General features: G+C 38.7%; 3 protein-coding genes across 4 annotated transcripts; 1 reads left to right on the forward strand and 2 right to left on the reverse strand.

The window, feature by feature from the left end:
• Nucleotides 1-5,078: 5,078 nt before the first annotated feature.
• On the reverse strand, nucleotides 5,079-8,150 carry LOC129724332 (uncharacterized). Of its 2 annotated transcripts, none has more exons than XM_055679095.1 (4): nucleotides 8,058-8,150; nucleotides 7,898-7,988; nucleotides 6,482-7,836; nucleotides 5,079-6,424 (listed from the first exon to the last, which is right to left on the reverse strand). In XM_055679095.1, the coding sequence occupies exons 3-4, from the start codon at nucleotides 7,826-7,828 to the stop codon at nucleotides 5,936-5,938; spliced, it is 1,836 nt and encodes a 611-aa protein (XP_055535070.1). In that variant the 5' UTR covers nucleotides 7,829-7,836; nucleotides 7,898-7,988; nucleotides 8,058-8,150; the 3' UTR covers nucleotides 5,079-5,935. The 2 variants fall into 2 exon arrangements, with proteins under 2 accessions (XP_055535070.1, XP_055535069.1); XM_055679094.1 differs by having other exon boundaries at nucleotides 7,894-7,988.
• A 609-nt stretch (nucleotides 8,151-8,759) lies between these two features.
• Nucleotides 8,760-9,339, forward strand: LOC129723459 (DNA-directed RNA polymerases I, II, and III subunit RPABC5). The gene is made up of 2 exons (XM_055677690.1): nucleotides 8,760-9,088; nucleotides 9,150-9,339. The coding sequence occupies exons 1-2, from the start codon at nucleotides 8,994-8,996 to the stop codon at nucleotides 9,256-9,258; spliced, it is 204 nt and encodes a 67-aa protein (XP_055533665.1). The 5' UTR covers nucleotides 8,760-8,993; the 3' UTR covers nucleotides 9,259-9,339.
• A 1,195-nt stretch (nucleotides 9,340-10,534) lies between these two features.
• On the reverse strand, nucleotides 10,535-13,748 carry LOC129721524 (uncharacterized). The gene is made up of 3 exons (XM_055674202.1): nucleotides 13,409-13,748; nucleotides 13,172-13,349; nucleotides 10,535-12,713 (listed from the first exon to the last, which is right to left on the reverse strand). Exons 1-3 carry the CDS (start codon nucleotides 13,535-13,537, stop codon nucleotides 10,693-10,695), a joined length of 2,328 nt encoding a protein of 775 aa, XP_055530177.1. The 5' UTR covers nucleotides 13,538-13,748; the 3' UTR covers nucleotides 10,535-10,692.
• Between the last annotated feature and the right edge of the window lie 6,149 nt (nucleotides 13,749-19,897).

Genomic DNA, 19,897 nt, shown 5'->3' on the forward strand with positions numbered 1-19,897 from the left:
TCAGAAAAAATGTTTGAATGTTTATATTTCTACAATCCGGATTTCCAGAATGCGGATGCCTTCTTGAAACCGAAAATTAATGCCCGAGAGCTTAGCGATATTCGACAACTTTAAAGCTGTGTAAAGCTAGAAAATATATTCAAATACTTGCCAGTATTGATATTTCCAGAACCTTCCAGAGCTGCTGCTTCTATGCTCAGAAACTGAAAAACGGTGTCCGATGTCCTTTTGAAGGCCGAGCTGGTGACTCCTAGTTTGCGGAAAGCTGAATTTGAATCCCGAGTAAAATCGGGCATATAACTAGTATTATAATTAATGAAGCTGGATCTAGAAATTTAAAAATGCTCTTCAAGTGCTCAGTGAAATATGTGTAGAGATTATTCATGTGTGTACACATTGGTAAACTTTTCAATTGAAATGATCATGGGCGATCATGGGTCAAAGAGTTTCGAAAAAATCTGATTTATCTCATTCTAGAAATATATTGCTTAAAAGTTTTGCGTGCGATATGTCTTGACGTTATGTGATTGGAATGGCAGTTATGAAAGTAACTATCATAGACCAAAGTAAAACTATCAGGAAAACCGAAAAAAGACACGCTAACTTTCTGGAATTATTTAGGGGGCAGAATGATACGTTGCCCCTCGGAAAAAATATTGAGGGGGGGGGGTTCAAAAAGTACCTTGCAAACCCCCTCCCCACCCCCCAAAGTTGGCGCCTATGGAAATGATGATTGTTATCACCATGATGAAGTTCGAAACAATTCCAAAATTCGGCGTTGAAAATATATCTATTTTCACCATTACGGCATCACCTGACACGCAAACTTTGATTTAAGTTCAACAATCATACTTGAAAATTTGCACGATGAAAGTATTTGGAATGGTTAGAGCACATCTTTGATTTGTAATAAGCAATACAGTTTGTGTTAATCGTACATATAGTTAATGAGTAATAGGAGTTTGAAGCACAGTTTATGAGGTAAAAACTGATTTCTCTCCGCCGGGAATTGTTTTTAAAATTTACTAGACTTAACACCTAACCTTGAGGGGTTATATTTATTTATTTTATTTGATTAATTCCATCTGACCAACAACGATCTACATGAAATGTAATGTGGATAGTTTTCAAAAAATCGAAAAAAAAAATATTGCTTCATCTTAAAGTACAACATCTTGAGAACATTTTTACAAATTTTCATAAGGATCTGAGCAAGAGGGAGAAAGTTAGAGCGATTTGAAGCGCGCCTCGCTACGGCCGCATAAGCTAAACTTGAAAGTTTATACGTGTTTATCTCGGAATAGTGTTTCTCAAAAAATGACTGCCGTGTTTACGATTGCGGTGAAACTACTAAACCGATTTTCTTCATTTTTTTTATTTTTTTAATGTTCGTTATTGAATTCCCCGGTCGTTTAACGATCGATTTTTGATACACGAAGTTTAACTTTGCCGAAAAAAGTTCTAATGCAAGTTTCAGCGCTCAAAACATGTTTTTTTCGGGAAAAACGTTTGCACTAAAAACAATATATATTTATAAAAACGATCGTTCAGATACCCGGCACACTTCTAAACTGAAAAAATAATATGAGTTCTTTTATTTTTGTTGATCTGCTGCGTCGCTATCGTAAACACCGCAAACTTCTGCCAAAAAAAGCATTTCGGGGAAACGGCCATTACTCCCCAAGTAATTGATATTTTTCTTATGAATAAACATGTTTGGTTTTTGTTGAATAACTGAACATTCAGAAAATTACTACTTCTATGCAAAAAAAAGGTGCTACACGCTTAAAAAATCCAAACTTTGCTCTTTTTTCTCGAGCAAAAAGATATACATATAATCCCTTAACACGTAATGATTACAGTCACTGTTTTATGAACGATTTACTAGACTCGAGAAAAATATTTGTTTTGTTTCCAAAACAAAATTTTTCGATTTGCCTTAATCAAAGTTCATTAAACAGTGCGTCGTGAGATCAAAACTAATATGAACTTTCAATGTGAAATTTTGCTCCACAATCAGAAAAATTCTGCACCAAAATTTGTTGAACACTTCTTGTCTTCGAGTTAACTGAGAAAAACTAAGAAAAAATATGTGAAGTAACAATAAAACAAGAACTAGAATGTTTGAATGAATAATGTTTTGATCAAAAAGTAGGCGTGGAAGAGAGTGACAATTAGTGATATTTTCCTGGTTTTTTACCTACATACCCTTTGCTCTGTAGATAGGTGAACATTTCATTTGTCATAATTTTTGCTCGAGAATTGCACTATGGATGCATGGATATTACGATCAAGGTATGTGGCAATGTTATTATTATTATTAATTTTATTGAAGACACTTTACACATATTGTGTGCATTCGTGTCTGAAGATATAATTTTATAATTGGTTGTACAGATTGGATTCTTTGAGATACGTTATAACTTTGTTTTCATCATCTGTGTTGTTCTTGAGAACTGTTTGAAGACTCGATGCATCGATGTTAGCATTTATCCGTGCGTCTTGATATTTTCTGCAGTCCAGCAAGATGTGCCGAACGTCCACAGTGGTTCCACAACATTCACATTCAGGTGGATCAGCTTTTTGGATCAGGAACCCATGAGTAAGCCTAGTGTGTCCGATTCTGAGTCGTGTTAGCACACGTTGGTCTGCTGCATTTTTGCTGTCGGTCCATGGGTTGGTGGTGTGTTTAATCTCGCGTAGTTTGAGGTCCCATTGCTGTCGTATGGTGTGTTTGATTTCCCTTACTGCATCCATGGCTGGTATGGGGGCTTCCTGTGGGTTGTTATTTCTGGCTTGTTTCGCCAGATGGTCAGCCATGACATTTCCTTGGATACCGGTGTGGCCAGGAATCCAGCAGAATTGGACGTTTCTGTTCCGTATGGCCTTCTCGATGTTTTGGATCCAGGGATGACTAGATTTACCGGATTCGAGAGCAGATAGGCAGCTAGCAGAATCTGTTAGGATGGCTATTGGGGTTGAGTGCCGAAACTTAAGTGCCATGTTAATAGCGTGAGCCTCCGCAGAGAAAACGCTACAGTGTTGTGGTAGTGCTTCCGATTTTGAAATGCCTATCCCGAACTGACCCAACTGTTTCGTCGCCTTTGGACCCGTCGGTATAGAGCAGGGTGTACCCGTGTAAGCGTCGCTCAATTACTTCATGTACTACGGGGCGAACCTTATCTGGAGGGTCACCAGCTCTGATTTGTTGCTTCACGTCCCATATTATAAGCGGTTTTGGTGCATTCCATTCACGGTCTGTTGATCTTGGCCGTCGGCAGGTGTTGGGAATGGTCGAATTGGTCTTTCTAGTGAAAAAATCTCTAGTTCTGCGGACCACTGGGAGGTTCGAAGCGTCGCAGTTTTTTTCTTGCAGCCGTATTGTTAGTCGTGCTAGAAGTTTTAGAACAAGCAGGTCAAAAGGCAGTACTCCGGCTTCGGCCATTATAGCGAGTGTAGGGCTAGTGACGAAGGCTCCGGAAGCGAGCCTGATCATCCGGTTGTATGTTGGTGTTAATAATTTCACGGTCGAGTCTCCTCTGATAATTATTCCCATTCCATAGAGTAAGCGTGATGTGATAATCGCCGATCCTACTTGCAGAAGTGAGCGACGGGCACCTCGAGGTAGTCTTGCTCCAACGATGGTCAAAATGCGTAGTCTGGTGGCGCAATTTTTAACGGTCAGCCTGCAGTGGGCTCTAAAGCTGAAAGTTCGATCTAATATGTGGCAATGTTGAATGTTGTTAAAATAGGCAAATAAACCACTTTCTTTGCACAAGAACTATGACACCATTCAATCAATCTATTATATATGAACATTTGAAAGGATCAAGATGATTGAATAATCAATCTGAAGTTAACCTGAAAACATTGTTTCTTTTAACCTCAGAGAAAGGAAATATTTTTAATATGTTGACCAATTACGTGACATAGCTGATAACCATACAAGCATAACGTGACCACCGGATATAGACGATCCGGGTGCGCCAATCTGAATAAAGAATGATATAAATTAATCAACCATGGAGCAATACCAATAGAGCTCAAGCCAATCAGGACATCGCCTGCTTCCGGTTGATAAACGACAACACGTTTTCTGCTGTACAAAGTGTGCTTTAGAGAGGTTCAAAAGTGGAACATATTTTTCTAGCCCCGCGCTACAAAATGGTTTACAATAATAGCGATAGCATGCTTACATGAAGCAGTGTAACGTTTAGGCATGAATGATTGATCAGCTGACCATCAGCTGAGTTCGATTTTGTATTATACATGAATAGATCTACCGATGATAGCTTGGCGAACGTAAAGCAAAATCTAAAATTTGTACAACCTCTCATCACTTCAAGCCAGATTTACCTACTTTATTCAAGTACATTACACACTTTTGTACAATGAAACCCACGAATAAAACAAGCAACTGTCCGCCGGTCTATCAAATGTGTACTTAGACAAGCTCCACGTATATGGCCTTCTGTTATCCTAGCACGATACACTACAGTGGTAAAGAGGGGAACATCGGTAGTATGTCAGAGCGAATTGACTACTGCTGCATTCCGTGTGAATAAAAGTGGTCTGATGAAGATTAATGGTTGCTGTGGGACGGCTGCTTCTCGTTTCGGTCTACAAGGCTGGCAGGCAGCGACTAACAAATTATGTGTTATCCTTGAACTTTGCTGAAATGGTCACTGCATTATTGTCAGCGAAGGAGTTACGGGACAACGCTACCTTGAATTTCTATGTTTATATTTTGGAATTTTCATCTATTTGTGGCAATATATGTGTTAAAGAATTGGAAGTTTAGTTAGATAGTTATACTTGCATTTCTTTCCTTTTTTAATTAAGTTTGTGTAAAAAAGGGAATTGATAAATGAAAATATCTTTAAAGTTTAAAGATTCACCAGTTCCATCCAATAGTTTTGCGCTTCATTTTCCACCCTTATCCACCAAACATCGTTGCAGCGGTGTTTGTCTCTCGTTAGTGTGCTAATGTTCTGTATTGAAAGAAGCGTTAAAACAAACTTACATGTGTATAATTACAATAAATAAAAACTAAGAATTGTAGCCAACGCTCGATAATCTTCGATCTAATCTTTATAATTCAGAGCAAATGTCCTTGATATTCAAAGGCAATCAGTTTTTATTTATCACATTCCCATTACAGTGAAAATATTCCTAAAAATATATTTCTCATTGATCAAACGTCTATGTTTTGTTCCTTGAGTGTAACGCTATAATCACCAAACAGTTTCTTGTTAACAACTATTGACCAGTTTTGCCAACCTTCGTTAGGAATAGTTCTGTTCATATCAAAGCAATTTTTATCCTATATTTTGGTTTGGATTTTGGTTAGTTTAAATACAGAAATATGGTACAGGAAATAGTATAAAATAGTGGACCGAATAATTCTAGGCCATAATTGCATAGTGTAATAAATGTTTACTTCCGTTTTTACAACTTCAGTGTGTATTTTTTTCTTTGCGACATTTCTCCGCTTATGCCTTGTCTTGAAATTCAAAGAAATCTAGCACTGCGAAACTATCACTTATGAATGAGAAACTATAACTTAATAATCAGTACACATATTCGAAAAATAAGAGAAAATTTTGAAAATACACTGGAGATGCACACATAGAAATGGCACTATTTTCGCTCAAGCCAGTTTGATTATATCGTATTATAGGCCAACGTCAATTATAGGTTGTTTTTTTTTTCCTTTGAGATCGTACATTATTTTTCCAAATGGGGTAATTTTATATGATTATTTTTGTCTATATCTTTTTAGTTAATTTAGCTCAAAAGGTATCAATTTCAATCTCCTTTTTTGTTTTAATCGCCAGAATCAATTATGCATAGTAAAATTAAAAAAGGAATATATTTGCCGGAGTCGTTGCTTCGTGTCTGATAATTTAAGAATTAGGTGTTGTAACATAACGCTCTATCGTCTATTCGGAAATACTCTGTTAAAAACGTCCGCAAATGCGGGTGCAGTTGGCTCTCTGATTAAGCCCTGCTGCGAAGTATCCGGCGAACCTGTAGAAACAAAACTTTCGTTATGACCACTAGCACTATTTTGCGCTGCGTTTTCTTGCTGCTGGAGACGTTCCATTAACACTTGTTGTCTTCGTTTTTCATTCACCATTTTCAGGTAAACCTTAACCGCTATGAAAGTTACAGTAAACACTCCACAAATGATACCTCCGACAGCCCAGAGCGAAACCCCAGACTGTTCGTAATATATGCCAGAGACATGGGTCTGTTCCTGAAGGGCATTTTCGGCGTTTTCCCCAGCTAAGATTATTTTGTTGTTATCGCTAGCTGAAACTATACGCGGTTGATCACGCGTCACTACCGCCGGTAGCTGGAATCCTAATGTTTGTGAACCGACGATACTAGTCATTTGCGGTACGTATTGAAGAATGATATCCTGCAAAAATATGGCATTTGTTACTATATACTCACTGCTGTAGAATTCACCAATTACCTGAGATCTTACATGACACATGCGAGTTAACTTTAGCATACCGATACCACCGATTTCAAGTATTTTTTTATTGGATAGTCCATAGTTAACTTCAATCATAGTTCGATTAGGCACAGCATAAACCCACCGGTTCGCGTCAGCCAGCTGTATCCAAATCTGATGCCTTAACTCAAATCGACTGACGCGACAATCTGAGTCACCATGTGTCCGGTTGAAAAAGGACGTTACAATGCAATCATCAGCAGTCGATAAGTTCTTCATCAAATGGTTCATATTACAGAGGGCAAAATCATTCAAGTGATTGCAGGTCTTATACTCGCCATAGTTCATCACCATTCCAAGGTGATGGACATTGTTGTACACCAATACATCATTTTCCAACGGGTACATTTTGAGAATACCCTCTTGCATTGTAGGCACACTGGTTCCCTTGAGAGTCGTATATTCGATTTTGTTGCAAAGCGGTAACAATATATTAACCTTCATTTTGCAGTCTTCCACCACGGCCATAACCTTCGAAAGCGAGTACATTTTGATCACTTCGCGAAGATTTAATTTAACGGGAAAAGTAAAATCTTCTGGTAAGATTTTTTGCAGTTTCAGAAGTTCCTTCAGTAAGCGAGTTGAGCTTACTATCTCATCATTGAGAGACATCGAGCTGGATGTTTGTAAAAGCTTCATGAAAAGTTCCTTTTTACGGATTATTTTGTTGAGCATGATATCCATCATCAGAAGCTGACCTTCTCGGCTGTAATCGATTGTTTTAGGATGCTTGGGGTCGACTTGAAACATGTTTCCAGTCAGCGCTGCAATCGCCGTATTCGTGCTATTGAAAAAATGCTCCACCGTTGTTGTTTGAGTAGCAATTTGCTCATCAACCTTCTTGAAGTTGCCGTCAATTTCGTCCCGATCGTCACCATCCATCAATCCAAACCAAGACTTAAGAATTCCTCGTTTCTTTCGATTGTTTTTCTCGCAGAAACTCGCCAACAATTCTCGGAAATCGTTCAGCTCTTGGGTAAGGTCAATGATGTTTCCTATGCTTTCACAACTGCTAGGAAATTGGCTCTTCAAGTCCCGGCATGCCTGAATCAGCTTATTGACACTAGCATTAGCTATGGCAATTTCATCGACGAATTCTTTCAGCTCGTAAGTCGTTTGCAGCGTCCAGAAACTGACTTGAATCTTAACCGGCTTGAGGCTCTCGAAATATATTCCATCGCTGTAAATCGGGATATTATTAACGGGTAAATCCGCATCGCCAGTCACTTGCGATATAGTCGCAGTCAAGATTGTCAAAATAGAAACTATCATACGAAAACGTGAGGTAATGCTTTTCCGATCCATGTTTTCAGCTGAAATTGATAACATTTGAACCAATTCACAATTTCACAATCGGAAGAGATACCTACATACCGAATCGATTAAAATTAAACAAAAAACTGCTTGTTTGTGTCACCGTTGTCCAAAATCATTCCTTTGTAGCTTTTAGCACATATGGGAATTCCTGCGTGAAGGATTGAAGAATACAAGTACAATTGCAGTAATTAAGAATTATTGAATAAATTTTACTCACCTTTACAATGAACTGCACTGTTTGATGTTTATTTTTGTACTTTGTGTAATGTAATGTTCGTTCATCACGTAACATCAATTCTACGAGTTGAGCAGTACTAGTATCGATACGGTTTTCATATCGATTTTAATACCTCATTCGATATGATTGATAACCTGTCGAACAAAACCAAATATTTTTATCTTTGGTCATGGTCACACAGAAACAGAAGCCAGAAAAATGACATAACAAACCAGTTGCTGTTTGTGTTGTCTAATTGCGAAATGGTGTGTGTAACTAAAACCATATTCTAGATTCTAAGTAGATCCACATAGACTGTCAGAAAGGATTTCGAAATACTAAATAGTCATCAAATCTTTCTCAAAATCATATGCAATGCATAAACAATATACGTTGCGAATTATTTGTATTTTGTATGCCAATACATACTCTATTCACACAACTGGCCAGAGTTTCTGGTATCCACTCTTTTGTTTATTTGGTTTATTTACTCTGAAACAACTGAAATAGAGTAAAAGTCATTATTGTCAAGTGAATTGTTTCTAAAATGAATTTCTGAGGCGAACCAAACCCAACAGAACCAACCTGAGTTTCTCACTCGATATACTGATACGACTGATACTCTAAAGATCGATTGTATCGATACATCGTAATTGCCAATATGTCAGTATCGCCCATTTCTTTTGTCATCCATACTGTCAAATTCGCGTTGATGGGTGAGTTTTTGTTCACATCTCATGCATCTCATACATAAAACGCCATAATCGTGTAGTTTTGTTTACAACCTCGTAAATTTTAAGCGTGAAAACTATTATTCTCTGCGATTTTATTTATTTTAACTTTGATCTGTTTAAGTGAAACTCCCGCTTATAGTTACTTCATAGAAAGTGAACGAACGCATTTTCGAGTGCTAACAAAAAGTTTGTAAAATTAAAAATGATTATTCCGGTTCGCTGTTTTACGTGTGGCAAGGTTATCGGAAACAAATGGGAAGCCTACCTCGGGCTACTACAAGCAGAATATACAGAAGGGTAAGAAATCAATAGTGGAAAATCACATCGGCCAGAATCTCATCACCAACTTTACTTGCAGTGATGCTCTGGATGCCCTCGGATTGAAGCGGTACTGTTGCCGTCGGATGTTGCTTGGCCACGTCGATCTGATTGAAAAACTTCTCAATTATGCTCCCTTGGAGAAGTAAAGTTCGCAACGTTTTAGCTTTAATACATGTGTTATCTTTATATTGTGAATAATTACTTAAATATATCGCCAAAACTACCTACATTTTAATGGTTAGTGTGGATAGGTTATGTTCATTTTTTAGTTGAGACTCCAACCAGAATATCGAAAAATCTCACGTATTATATGTTAGATGTCGTTTTCGATGTTCTTTTCGAACAACCTTCATTTCGAAACCTGAACCCCAATCAGTAGCGGCCAAAATGTAGAGCTCGATGTGTCACAACCTCGTACGCAGTTATATGTTCCGAGACCTGGCTCTCCTGTTGGAAATCAATTCTGGATAGAAACTGGTTCTTTCGCTATAGTCATTCCACTAACCGAAAGCCCTTTACTCCTGGTCATAATAGACAGTGAAAATTTACTTTGCGGTTCTCATAAGTCACCATGGCTCCTGCTCACAATAGCCCTCACCAGAAAATTCTCACGGTCACTGTAGTGACAAGCTATTCCTTACGATCTTCTGGCAACCATGGAAATGGATGTTAGTCGCAAAATCGCTTTCCATTAGCTGTGGAGACTGAAGAGGGCAAAGAACAAGGAACAAATCGTCACCCCAGGGACTGTGAGAATCACTGCTAGGCAGAGTTCATGATGGGATCGTTGTAGGCATACGACCCTGACCACTCACCAGCGCAATTCTCACAGTCACCGCAGTCATCAAGAGTCAGCTAGTGACCAAGATCTGGGTGTCCGGCAAGTTCCGTCCACTAGGTAACTGTGAGATACTCCAGTTGGCCGGTCCCAGAAGAGGTGACTGATAAAGGACCACGTAAACCAGTCACTCAAAGGTAGTGAGAATCGCTCTGGTGAGTAAGATTGAGTCACAGTCACTTTGGTGAGTGAGCTTTTTCCACAGGGATGACTGGAAATCGTTCTGATGATTGTTAGAAAACAACCCGCCTTCACTTCATGTCATCCATGCGGTGACAGCTGTCAGTGTTGTCACCTGAAGCAAATTCCGCGCAGTCACTTGAATGATTTGGTGACTGTGAGAAACACGAGCCAAGCTCTCACTAGGGGAGGTGATAATGAGAATGGGACGCCGTGAGAACTTCGAGCTCGAAGGGTTTGCTATCGCACTCGGTATCACTGCAGATTCCCCGAAACCTCTCCAAAACGGGTTGCTCATAGAGATAAAATGGTCATCACTGAACCAAACTGATTGATGAACACAACGATAAACTGAATACGAACGTGAAACACCTATGAAACTGTGATAACGCAATCGAGATCAATTCATCTTGTTCTAATGCTTTATTAGAAAGAATAATTGTTCGTCTTAATACAATAAATCCAATAATTTGCTGCAGAATGTACGGTTACCTAAAATACCTGCCACTGTCTCAGCTCCGTCATTTCGCTTGAATGTTTCGCTACAACTACTTATGGGAGATTAATTCAACCGGGAAATGGTCGTATTATTAATTTGCAAATGTCGACCAGTTGGACTCACGCTGATTATCTTTCGACCGGGCGTTGTAGATGGTTCACCAGATGTACTCGGGTATACTCTGGTTGGCAGTTGAAGAAGTTGAGAGCGCAGAAGAGAATTTGGTTGCCCGTTAGTACTGTTGAAATCACCACCATCATTCATGCTGTTAGCGCTGCTGACACTATCAATTGCTGCGGTGCCAGCAGTATTACGATTAATCGCAGATTGAACGACAGTCTGCACTTGCTTTCTCTGAACAATAATGCGTTGCTGTGTCGAAGTAGTTGTGGTGACCGAATTCATTGCTGAAACAGTGCCATATGGTGGTTTTGGAGCGATGGGTTGTAACTGTTTGGGACTGTTGTTCAACAGCTTTATGGAACTACTGCCTAAAATTATTCTCCGAGGATCAGCTTTGGCAGGTGGTTGCTGGTTTGCAGGCGGAGACTTTACCTGCGAGGCAACCAACGGTGCCTTCCCGGGAATGGATATCATGTTCGCTGCTCCAGGTTGCGATTGGTGATTCATCAATTGCGTTACTGTTGGTGTTTGCTTTCCATTGGACAGTTTGCTCTGATGTGGACCGCTTTTGGCAGTTTGAGATTGGACCAGAGACTGCACATGTGCAATTTTTAGCTGGGGTACCGGGGTTTTCGGGGTCACAGCTGGGCTTTGCTGACCGTTTATAGCAGCTACGTTTCTAACTACCAGCGGAGGGTTCAACGACGGCGAAGAAACAGTCGGTGCCTCCGCACAGTTCGAGGATGAATTTTGTTTTGCAACTGGCGTAATGGTTGCTGGTCTATTTACTGAGCGTCTAGCAACAGATTGAAGCGCTGAATTGTTATTCACTATTATTGGCGTACTGGATGATGGAGAGTTTGGGTCGTTTTTCCGCTTGCTGATACAAATCAACTTCTGAGCTCCGTTAATTTTGGCTTTGATGAGGTATGACTCGTTTTCGTCAATTCCTCGGAAATGTTTGACGATGTTCAAAATATCAGACTCACTGAGCGCTTGTTGCTCTGAAGTTGTCAACTGTGGCACGCAAGATGTGGAGGCAGCTGACGGACCATCAGCGACGTCGTCATCGTCATCGATTTCTATTATTTCTACCGGAGGCGCTTCAGTAACAGTGGACGATTGTGGAGGATCATCGACGACGGTTGTTTGTGCAACACTTGTGTTAATAAGCTGACTCATCGGTTTTACTGAAATAGACGGTTTTTGTTTTGCGGTATCATTCCGATAAGCTGTATCAATAACACGACTGTAGAATTCTGAATTCGTAATAGTTCCGTTGTCATTGGTAATTTCAATAGTCCCCAAGTGACTGCGAGTATGGCCGTCATGCTCTTCTGTTTGTCCATACCAGCGTTCTAGCAAGTTCGAAAGTTCTGCATCTAGTGTAGCTTCTCCATCAATATGAGGCACTTCAGCTGGTGCCGGTAAGAGATCCGGTAGGGGAAGTATTTCTAAAGTGTCTTTTTCAACAGCTGGTGCGGGCTGAGCTTCTGGTGGTTGATCAGAAACAGGCAATGTTTCGCTCGGGAATACTTTTACTCGTTTGAAAGTAGATTCAGCCATGAACTCGTCATACTTTCTTTTCTTATCGTTACGGACCCGATCTCTTTTCGAACAAGCGTGGTTTATGTAGCTTTCCAAAAATGCATAGTTGCGCTTACAAAATTTACATTTGTGACGACATTTTTCGTGATGAGCATCAAAACCGGTTTGATCGTCAAACTTTAGTAGACATTTACCGCACAACAACTGGGTAGGATGCCATATATCCAGAAAGCTGTCAGAATCCTCCTGATAAATAGGACCCGAAACATCCAAATGGCCCAGATCGAAATAGTTTTGCAAAGAATCGCGGAACAATTTACTGCGCATGCAGTCTTCTATAGTGAGTAGTATGTCTACTGGCGTAGAAACGGGAGGGCAGTATCCGGCATTTGGATCACACCAGGGTTCATTAACTGCAACGAAAAAACAGGAGAAAAAAGACACTCTAATTACGCCTCATGCATAGCGGAATGATTTACATATGACATGTCTTGGCAATCTCTCCCTTCTCCGTCTTCAGCCAGTGACCGTCAACTTGGCCGGAAACCTTAACCCAATGCCAACACCAGATAGAAAGACAGGTAACAGACATCGCGTATTAAAAGCGTCATATGGACCATCCAGCTTCCACGAGAGTGTCAGTAGTAGACTTTTAAAAACTTCAATTGTATGGAATACCTTGCTTTATTTAAAAAATTTGTAATTCCTACATTGTGCAGTATGCTTTGTTAATTCTCACAGGTGTCGCAACAGTAAATTCACTACATAGAGGACTATTTCGAAAAGTACAATCGACGGTTTTTGTCTAAACTAACCACCATTTTGCATTGAAACTAAACCTTTCGAAAGATTACTTCTAAATTGCACCTACCTTCCAGCTCAGGTTCATCTTCCTCGGGAAAGGCATCTGCCTGTGATTTTAAGATCGTCTGGTTCACCAACACGAATCTCTGCTTATCTCGGTAAAGATCGCGATGTTTCTTCAGATTAATAGCTTCCTTATAACAGGGCAAACAGATATACTTGGAACCACGTTCGGAACGTTTAATCTAAGGTTTCGAAAAACAATGTTGAGAGCTTCAATCAACCACTATCACATTTTACTTACGTTAAGACCGTAGAGGTCCCGGACAAGCTCGCCCACTTCTTGCTGCTGCAATATATCGATGTGAGTAGCCTGTTCGCTCGAGGCATCTTTCAGGCACAGTCTACAGCAACCGGTCACATCCAATCCCATTGAAACGGTAACGCCAGATGTTTCGCACACACACTAGGCGGAAAGGTTCCCCGGTGGGAAAATCTAGCCTCAAGCCAATCCGGCCGCTCGAGTTCGGTTGATTACAAAATTTTATTTCTTCACGCCGAAAATGTACGTCACACAGAGAAAGCCAAAACAGATACTGATGAATAGTAATCGCTCTCGCCTCTCACGACTCACTGACAGTTATCCATCTTCCGCACGCAACGCTCACACAAAAGCAAGCCGCAAAATTAAATCGAATTTTTGACAGGTAAACTGATGACTGGTGATTCGAGAAACGAGGGAGTCTAGGGCAGGGATGCCAGATGGGAAGAAATATGGCTTCATTATGAAATCATTTATATACACTGTAAATAATAATCACGTCGAAGTAAAGTGATTTGCTGTTGATTTCACACTACTTGTCTAACATTTCAGAGTTAAATGAAAATCTTTCGAAATATATTAATGCAAAGAACGATGAAATCAACAGCAAATCACTTTATTTTTTGTTGTTATGTTAATTTTTGTTGATATGCTTATGTTTGAGATACGGAATGTCGGTCAGTTGGATAATTATATAAATTAACAATAAATTCAAGAAACTTCTTTTTACTTTAGATTTCTAATTTTTATTTTATTTTAGTTTTTTAATTATATAACAAGATGATCCGAGAGATGATCTCTGTCACTGTATCGATGCAATCGATTTCAGGATCTGTAAAAGAGTCGTTTTATTGTTATTTTAATTTAAAAGATTCAATAAAACTTACGCTCAAATAAAATTTTGATCTCTGGGTTAATGTGCTGCTTGCGTCGTTCGCCATCGTCACTATTATTGTTTCGCTTTATGGTTTTGACGTTTGTCAATTGGAATTGCAGCTGTAATTCAATTGATTTAAACAGTGGTGGTATTACAAGAGATATTCATTATAATACGATGGTGATTTCCATTAAGCTGGTTCAAACGCAAGATAATTTCATTAGAAAGTGTTAATCTTCGAGAAATCAACACTAAATCACTTCAACTTGCAGTGTGATGTGACGAATTGAGTCAAGTGCAAAAACACTTGAGGTAATCGTGACATTTTTTCATAGTGTAGCATAAAACGACAAAAAGACGTGTTGTAATTGTAAATTGCATCTAAAACTTTGTTTAGTTGTGTTTAAATTGTTTAAAAATCAAACGGCTGATCGCTTTGGCCAGACTCAGAGGTTCCAATTCCTATTCCAATTTCCTATAAAAACATTGAATTAATACAGAAAACCGTCGTCAGTGACAGGGTCAGGGAAGCAAAATGTTGTTTTAGCGAACGCGAGTGAAACTTAGCTGGTGACAGCATGATGTATGAAGACGTGGTGTAACCATACCGATGTCATGGCAGCTGTTTCCTGAAGCCGCCGCCGATGATGATGACGCTAGTGTTGAAAATATGATCATACGTGATGGAAACGAAACGAATATGATGCAATCATCGTTTAATCTCCACTTGTACACATCATGAAGTGTTACAGACCGCGACTAAACTTGAATCCTCTCAACACATAATGAAATGATGATATGGTGCGTAGGTTTCTGGGAAAAAATAAACACATGACTAGACTACATCTGCTCTGAGAAGTGATTCGCTCGTTGCGTATGTCTCTCCATATGCCGGTCGTTAGGGGAACAAAGAATAGTAGCAAAAGAATATCATGTCGCCTGAGCAGCAGCAGAGGTGTGGTGCGGTGAGAAGGAAAGTGTGGGGGAAGGGACTACTTCGGCAGCGGTTGACTTGAGCGAGAGTAGGAGAGCATACATTGTCATTTTTTTTTTCTGACAAAAAATCTTATTCATGGGTAATAACATAACAAGATCAGATCGCTCTGTGTAACAGAGACGAATAACTTCATATACCGAGTTGTGCACATTGAGAACCATATGTTGTGGTGTACGCTAACGACAAGAAATATATCGTAAAAAGGAAAGCAAAGAGAGTTTTTTCTGACAAAAAATCTTATTCATGGGTAATAACATAACAAGATCAGATCGCTCTGTGTAACAGAGACGAATAACTTCATATACCGAGTTGTGCACATTGAGAACCATATGTTGTGGTGTACGCTAACGACAAGAAATATATCGTAAAAAGGAAAGCAAAGAGAGTGAACCAACTCCGATACTTCGCATACGGACGACGATGTCAACGCATCTTAGGCTTTCTTTATATGTATTCAAAATCGCTAGAGGTGATTTTCTTCCATCGCTGATCATAAGCTCTGTTCATTGTGCCGCATGTGTTACTGTACAGATTTTTTTCGTACTTCTAACTATATTTAACTATCCAGAACGTGTTGAAACCAGAGCTGCGATTAATCCAAGCAACATGCTGACTATGACGAGAGAGAAAATATCATCGCACTCGTTTCTTTCTCTCATGAATAGCCAGCAACCATCACAGTAAGCGTGGAGATCCGACAAGTGATTCAATATCTTGTCTCTTTTGTTGCCATTTTCGGGTTCTCATTGTCAATCGGCGTGAATATACAGATTTCACTCGGAAATATCACTGCAATGCAAATCAAGGTGATTTTTGGAATATCGAAAATCGTTTCAGCAGCGTGATTATGTCAGTGCCAGCTTAAAGTTTGTTGCTATCAGGATTTTTTAAATTTGATCTGCTTTGCGGTCCGTAACGATCCCAACTCAAGATATGGCCACCAATGAACTAGGTTTATAATTTCAAACCAGTGGTGTCGCTTGATGGGCTGGCACAACAACCCCGAGTATTCGGAACACAACCGGAACAGGTCCGCATTTTTACATTTTTCAATGAGAGGCATGGTAGGATTTTAAGCACTTCTAAACACTGCTTTGATCATCGTTACCATGTTACTGAAACATATTCCGGCCATATATCCGAAACCAGTCGATTAACTCCGGCCATCCTCTTCGTTAAAAGAAAATATGAATGCAAACTAGGGGAAAAGCAAAACCGTTTCAAACCGAAATTGAACAGTTTCAAAGTTGAACCGTGCCAAAATTTAACAGGATCTGTATATAAATATACATACCCATACATATTTAAAAGTTTTCTGTTTTGCCACCCGCGATTCATTTTTTGCCGCGAACTAACACTGTCTTTAGTTTAACCTACAACAAGCATAATATTCAAGAATCAAATTAATTAACTAATGCTGTCAAAAAACAAATGAAAATGTAATATTATTTTTCAGATATTAGATCATTTGAAAAATATTAATAGAATCCTTTTTATTACAATTGGTGTTATGAAGAAGCATATTCTCTACTGAGAATAAAAATGAATGATCATACAGATTCAAAATGTACCAAACTAAAATACGCTCAGTTACAAAACGAAGTAATAGTTGTTTATTGACAATGCTTTTAGTCGGTGTGCAGCCAAGCCGAACCAAGCGTCGAAAAACATTTACCGCCGCAATTGCTGTGTACAAGCTGTTACAGAGAGTTTTTGTTATAATATCGTTATCAAATGCTCAAACGATTTCGTTACTTCATAATAGATAGATTATTACTTCTCATATCCACTGGGTGTCAATAACTCAATCTGAGAAAACGGCGCTTAGTTCAGTCTGATCGCACGCCGACATATATCAATATCATACATATCAATTGAAAAAAAATCATTGATTTTATGTTTGCTATCCTCATAACATCATGCTGTCAAAATGAACTTGATATTTCTGCTGGTTCAATCTCAGTACAGCCATACCCGAATGATCGAGAAAGATAGGAAGAAAAAAATGAGAGTGAGAGTTGACGCTAAGAGAATCATTGTAACATCGCAAACTCTTTTGTAATGAACCATGCATCGTAGTTGGCTGATTCTGGTGTTGCATCATTTTGGCGTAATGTCAGTAGTATGATATTGACTTTCCGCAGCTCTGGTTGAAACATGTTTGAACATGACCATTTATGTCCTGCACAAAATCCATAGAACGTTAAAAACAAAACAGTCGTTTTTCGCTTTTTGCATTCCTACACACCGCTTGCAGCAACAGTTGATCTCGCATGGACAGAGCTTATTCGGCTGTTTCGCAAGCACTGACAGCCTTTTGACGTATAATCGAGCCAGAGAAAAACGATTCAAGCAAAATGTATGGAGATGACGTTCGTGACAGGGATGTGGGTGTAACCACATACATAAGACATACGTAACACTCAGGAAGAAATCTTCCAAAGAAGTTGGTACAAAATGAACCACTCGAATGGTAACACACTCTGAATAAAATCACTGTTTCAGTTGTTTTTGAAGGCAGTCAAGTCAAGAAAAAGAAAGTCCATTTTGTTCATTATTTATCGAGCAGTTTGACAGGACGAGGTTCGGAGTACTATGGGGCAACGTGTACCAGAAAAAACGCCAGTGTTACGTATGTCTTATGTATGTGGTGTAACGGTATATCAAAAGCAGAATCGGCCATATTGGAAAAATAAATTGCCAAAGACTATAGACTGCTGTTGTTGTACAAAACTCTCTCGCCGTTTCTAAGCAACTGTGTGTCGGATAATTTCTCAAATTTAACTGAACAACCATTGAACAGAGATTTGTTTCCATTTCGGTTTTCGTTCAACTGTATCTTAATAAAAGTGATCCAAAAATTGTAAAATGCTGTAAATGATTTAAAAGTACATAAGTTGCAATTAAAAGCAAACAGCAAATCAAGCAAACTGTCTGAAAAAAGGAGGAAATAGACATGTTTAAAATTAGTTGTTATCGGTAGGCAATTCATAATTTGAAATAATTGACTGCAACTAATGCAAAATTTTCTTTTTCACCAGGACTCGTTGGTTGGATATACGGCGAATAAATTCAAAGATCTTCCGTGTCCCGGCAAACAAAGGTAAAATTCTTGAATTAAAATAAAAAATTTTAAAATAAAATTCATTAAAAATGCAAAATAAAATAATATCGAGTCAATAATGATAATTTTTCTGAAATTCCCTCATTGAAGCTTAAAGTACTAATTTTTGAGTCGAAAATGAGTAACTTTTACGCATCGCGCATCAGGTATAATATAGGTAATATTTACTCAATTTTTATAACATTCGGTGGTACTCAAAATGAGTAAAACAACTTCTACTCAATTTTGAGTACATACGGTTTTAGCTGATTAGGTTTTGACTCAGTTTTGGGTTATCCAGAATGAGCGTGTAGACGAGCTACTCGCCAAAAATTCAGCCGACTCGCCATCTGCAATACTAAAATTGGTCAGACGAGTAACTCGCCGCTCGCCTCGTTTTCTGTAATAAGCAGCGTTGCCAGGTATCCAGATTTAGCTGGATTATCCGGATTTTTGAACATGTATCCAGGTAGACAGATTTGATGTCCAATTATCCCGATTTTCCATGAATGATCCAGATTTTATCCAGATTCTATTTTCTCTGTTCCGCAAAAAGGTCATCACTTCAAATTTGGCGCGAAATTTTGCAATTTTGTCACCTCAAATTTTACGTACCCCAAGACTTTTATCCGAAGAATTTACCTTTCACCCCACGAAATGACTTCCAGATTTTTTCCAGATTTTTTTTTGCCTTTTCCAGATTTTTAAAAAAATAACCTGGCAACGTTGGTAATAAGGGCCATGTTCGGATTGAGTGTTTCTCGTGCTACGTAAGTATTCGGGTCATTCGTGTTGAAAGAGATTTTGAAGGCTGTTCGCACCGTTCGCACTTATGTGAACATTCATATGTAATTGTCAAAATGTGCGTGATGACAAAAGCAAAAATATTTCCTTCCTTCTTTTTCGCATGCAAAAACCAAACAAATATCAGCAACACCGTCAACGCGAATTACGATGTGAGCGAGGACAGAATAGTACATCTATGGCAGTATGAAATATTTGATCAACATAAGTTTTCATAAAACAATAACGAAATATTGATGGATTGTACTGCAAATGAATAATTTCTTTGCGTTTTACTCACACGACAGCTTTGCATTTTGGCGAAAGTTTGCTACTCATATTACCTCAATTTTATTCCTAATTTTCAGATAAATCAATGGTAGTACAAAATACATTAAGAACTATATGAACAAGAGAAGTTCTACTAATGATTGATACCAAAACCGTTTCGGATGATGTATTGATCAATTCTGCTTGTGGTTCAAAATTAAATGACTTCTTCAATTATCATTTAATATAATCTTTTTCTTATGGGACAAATCATGAAAAAAATAATTTTGTAATGGTCAAAACCAATTACTGCTATTGGAATGACTAAACTATAAAACTTAGATTATGAAGTCAGATTAGATTGAAATTATAACATGGTAAGAAGTTACCTTGCAGAACCATTGAAACATATCAATCCGAACATAAGAGACACAGATTGGA

Source organism: Wyeomyia smithii, chromosome 2 (assembly GCF_029784165.1).
Source record: "Wyeomyia smithii strain HCP4-BCI-WySm-NY-G18 chromosome 2, ASM2978416v1, whole genome shotgun sequence".
In the NCBI taxonomy this organism is placed as follows: domain Eukaryota; kingdom Metazoa; phylum Arthropoda; class Insecta; order Diptera; family Culicidae; genus Wyeomyia; species Wyeomyia smithii.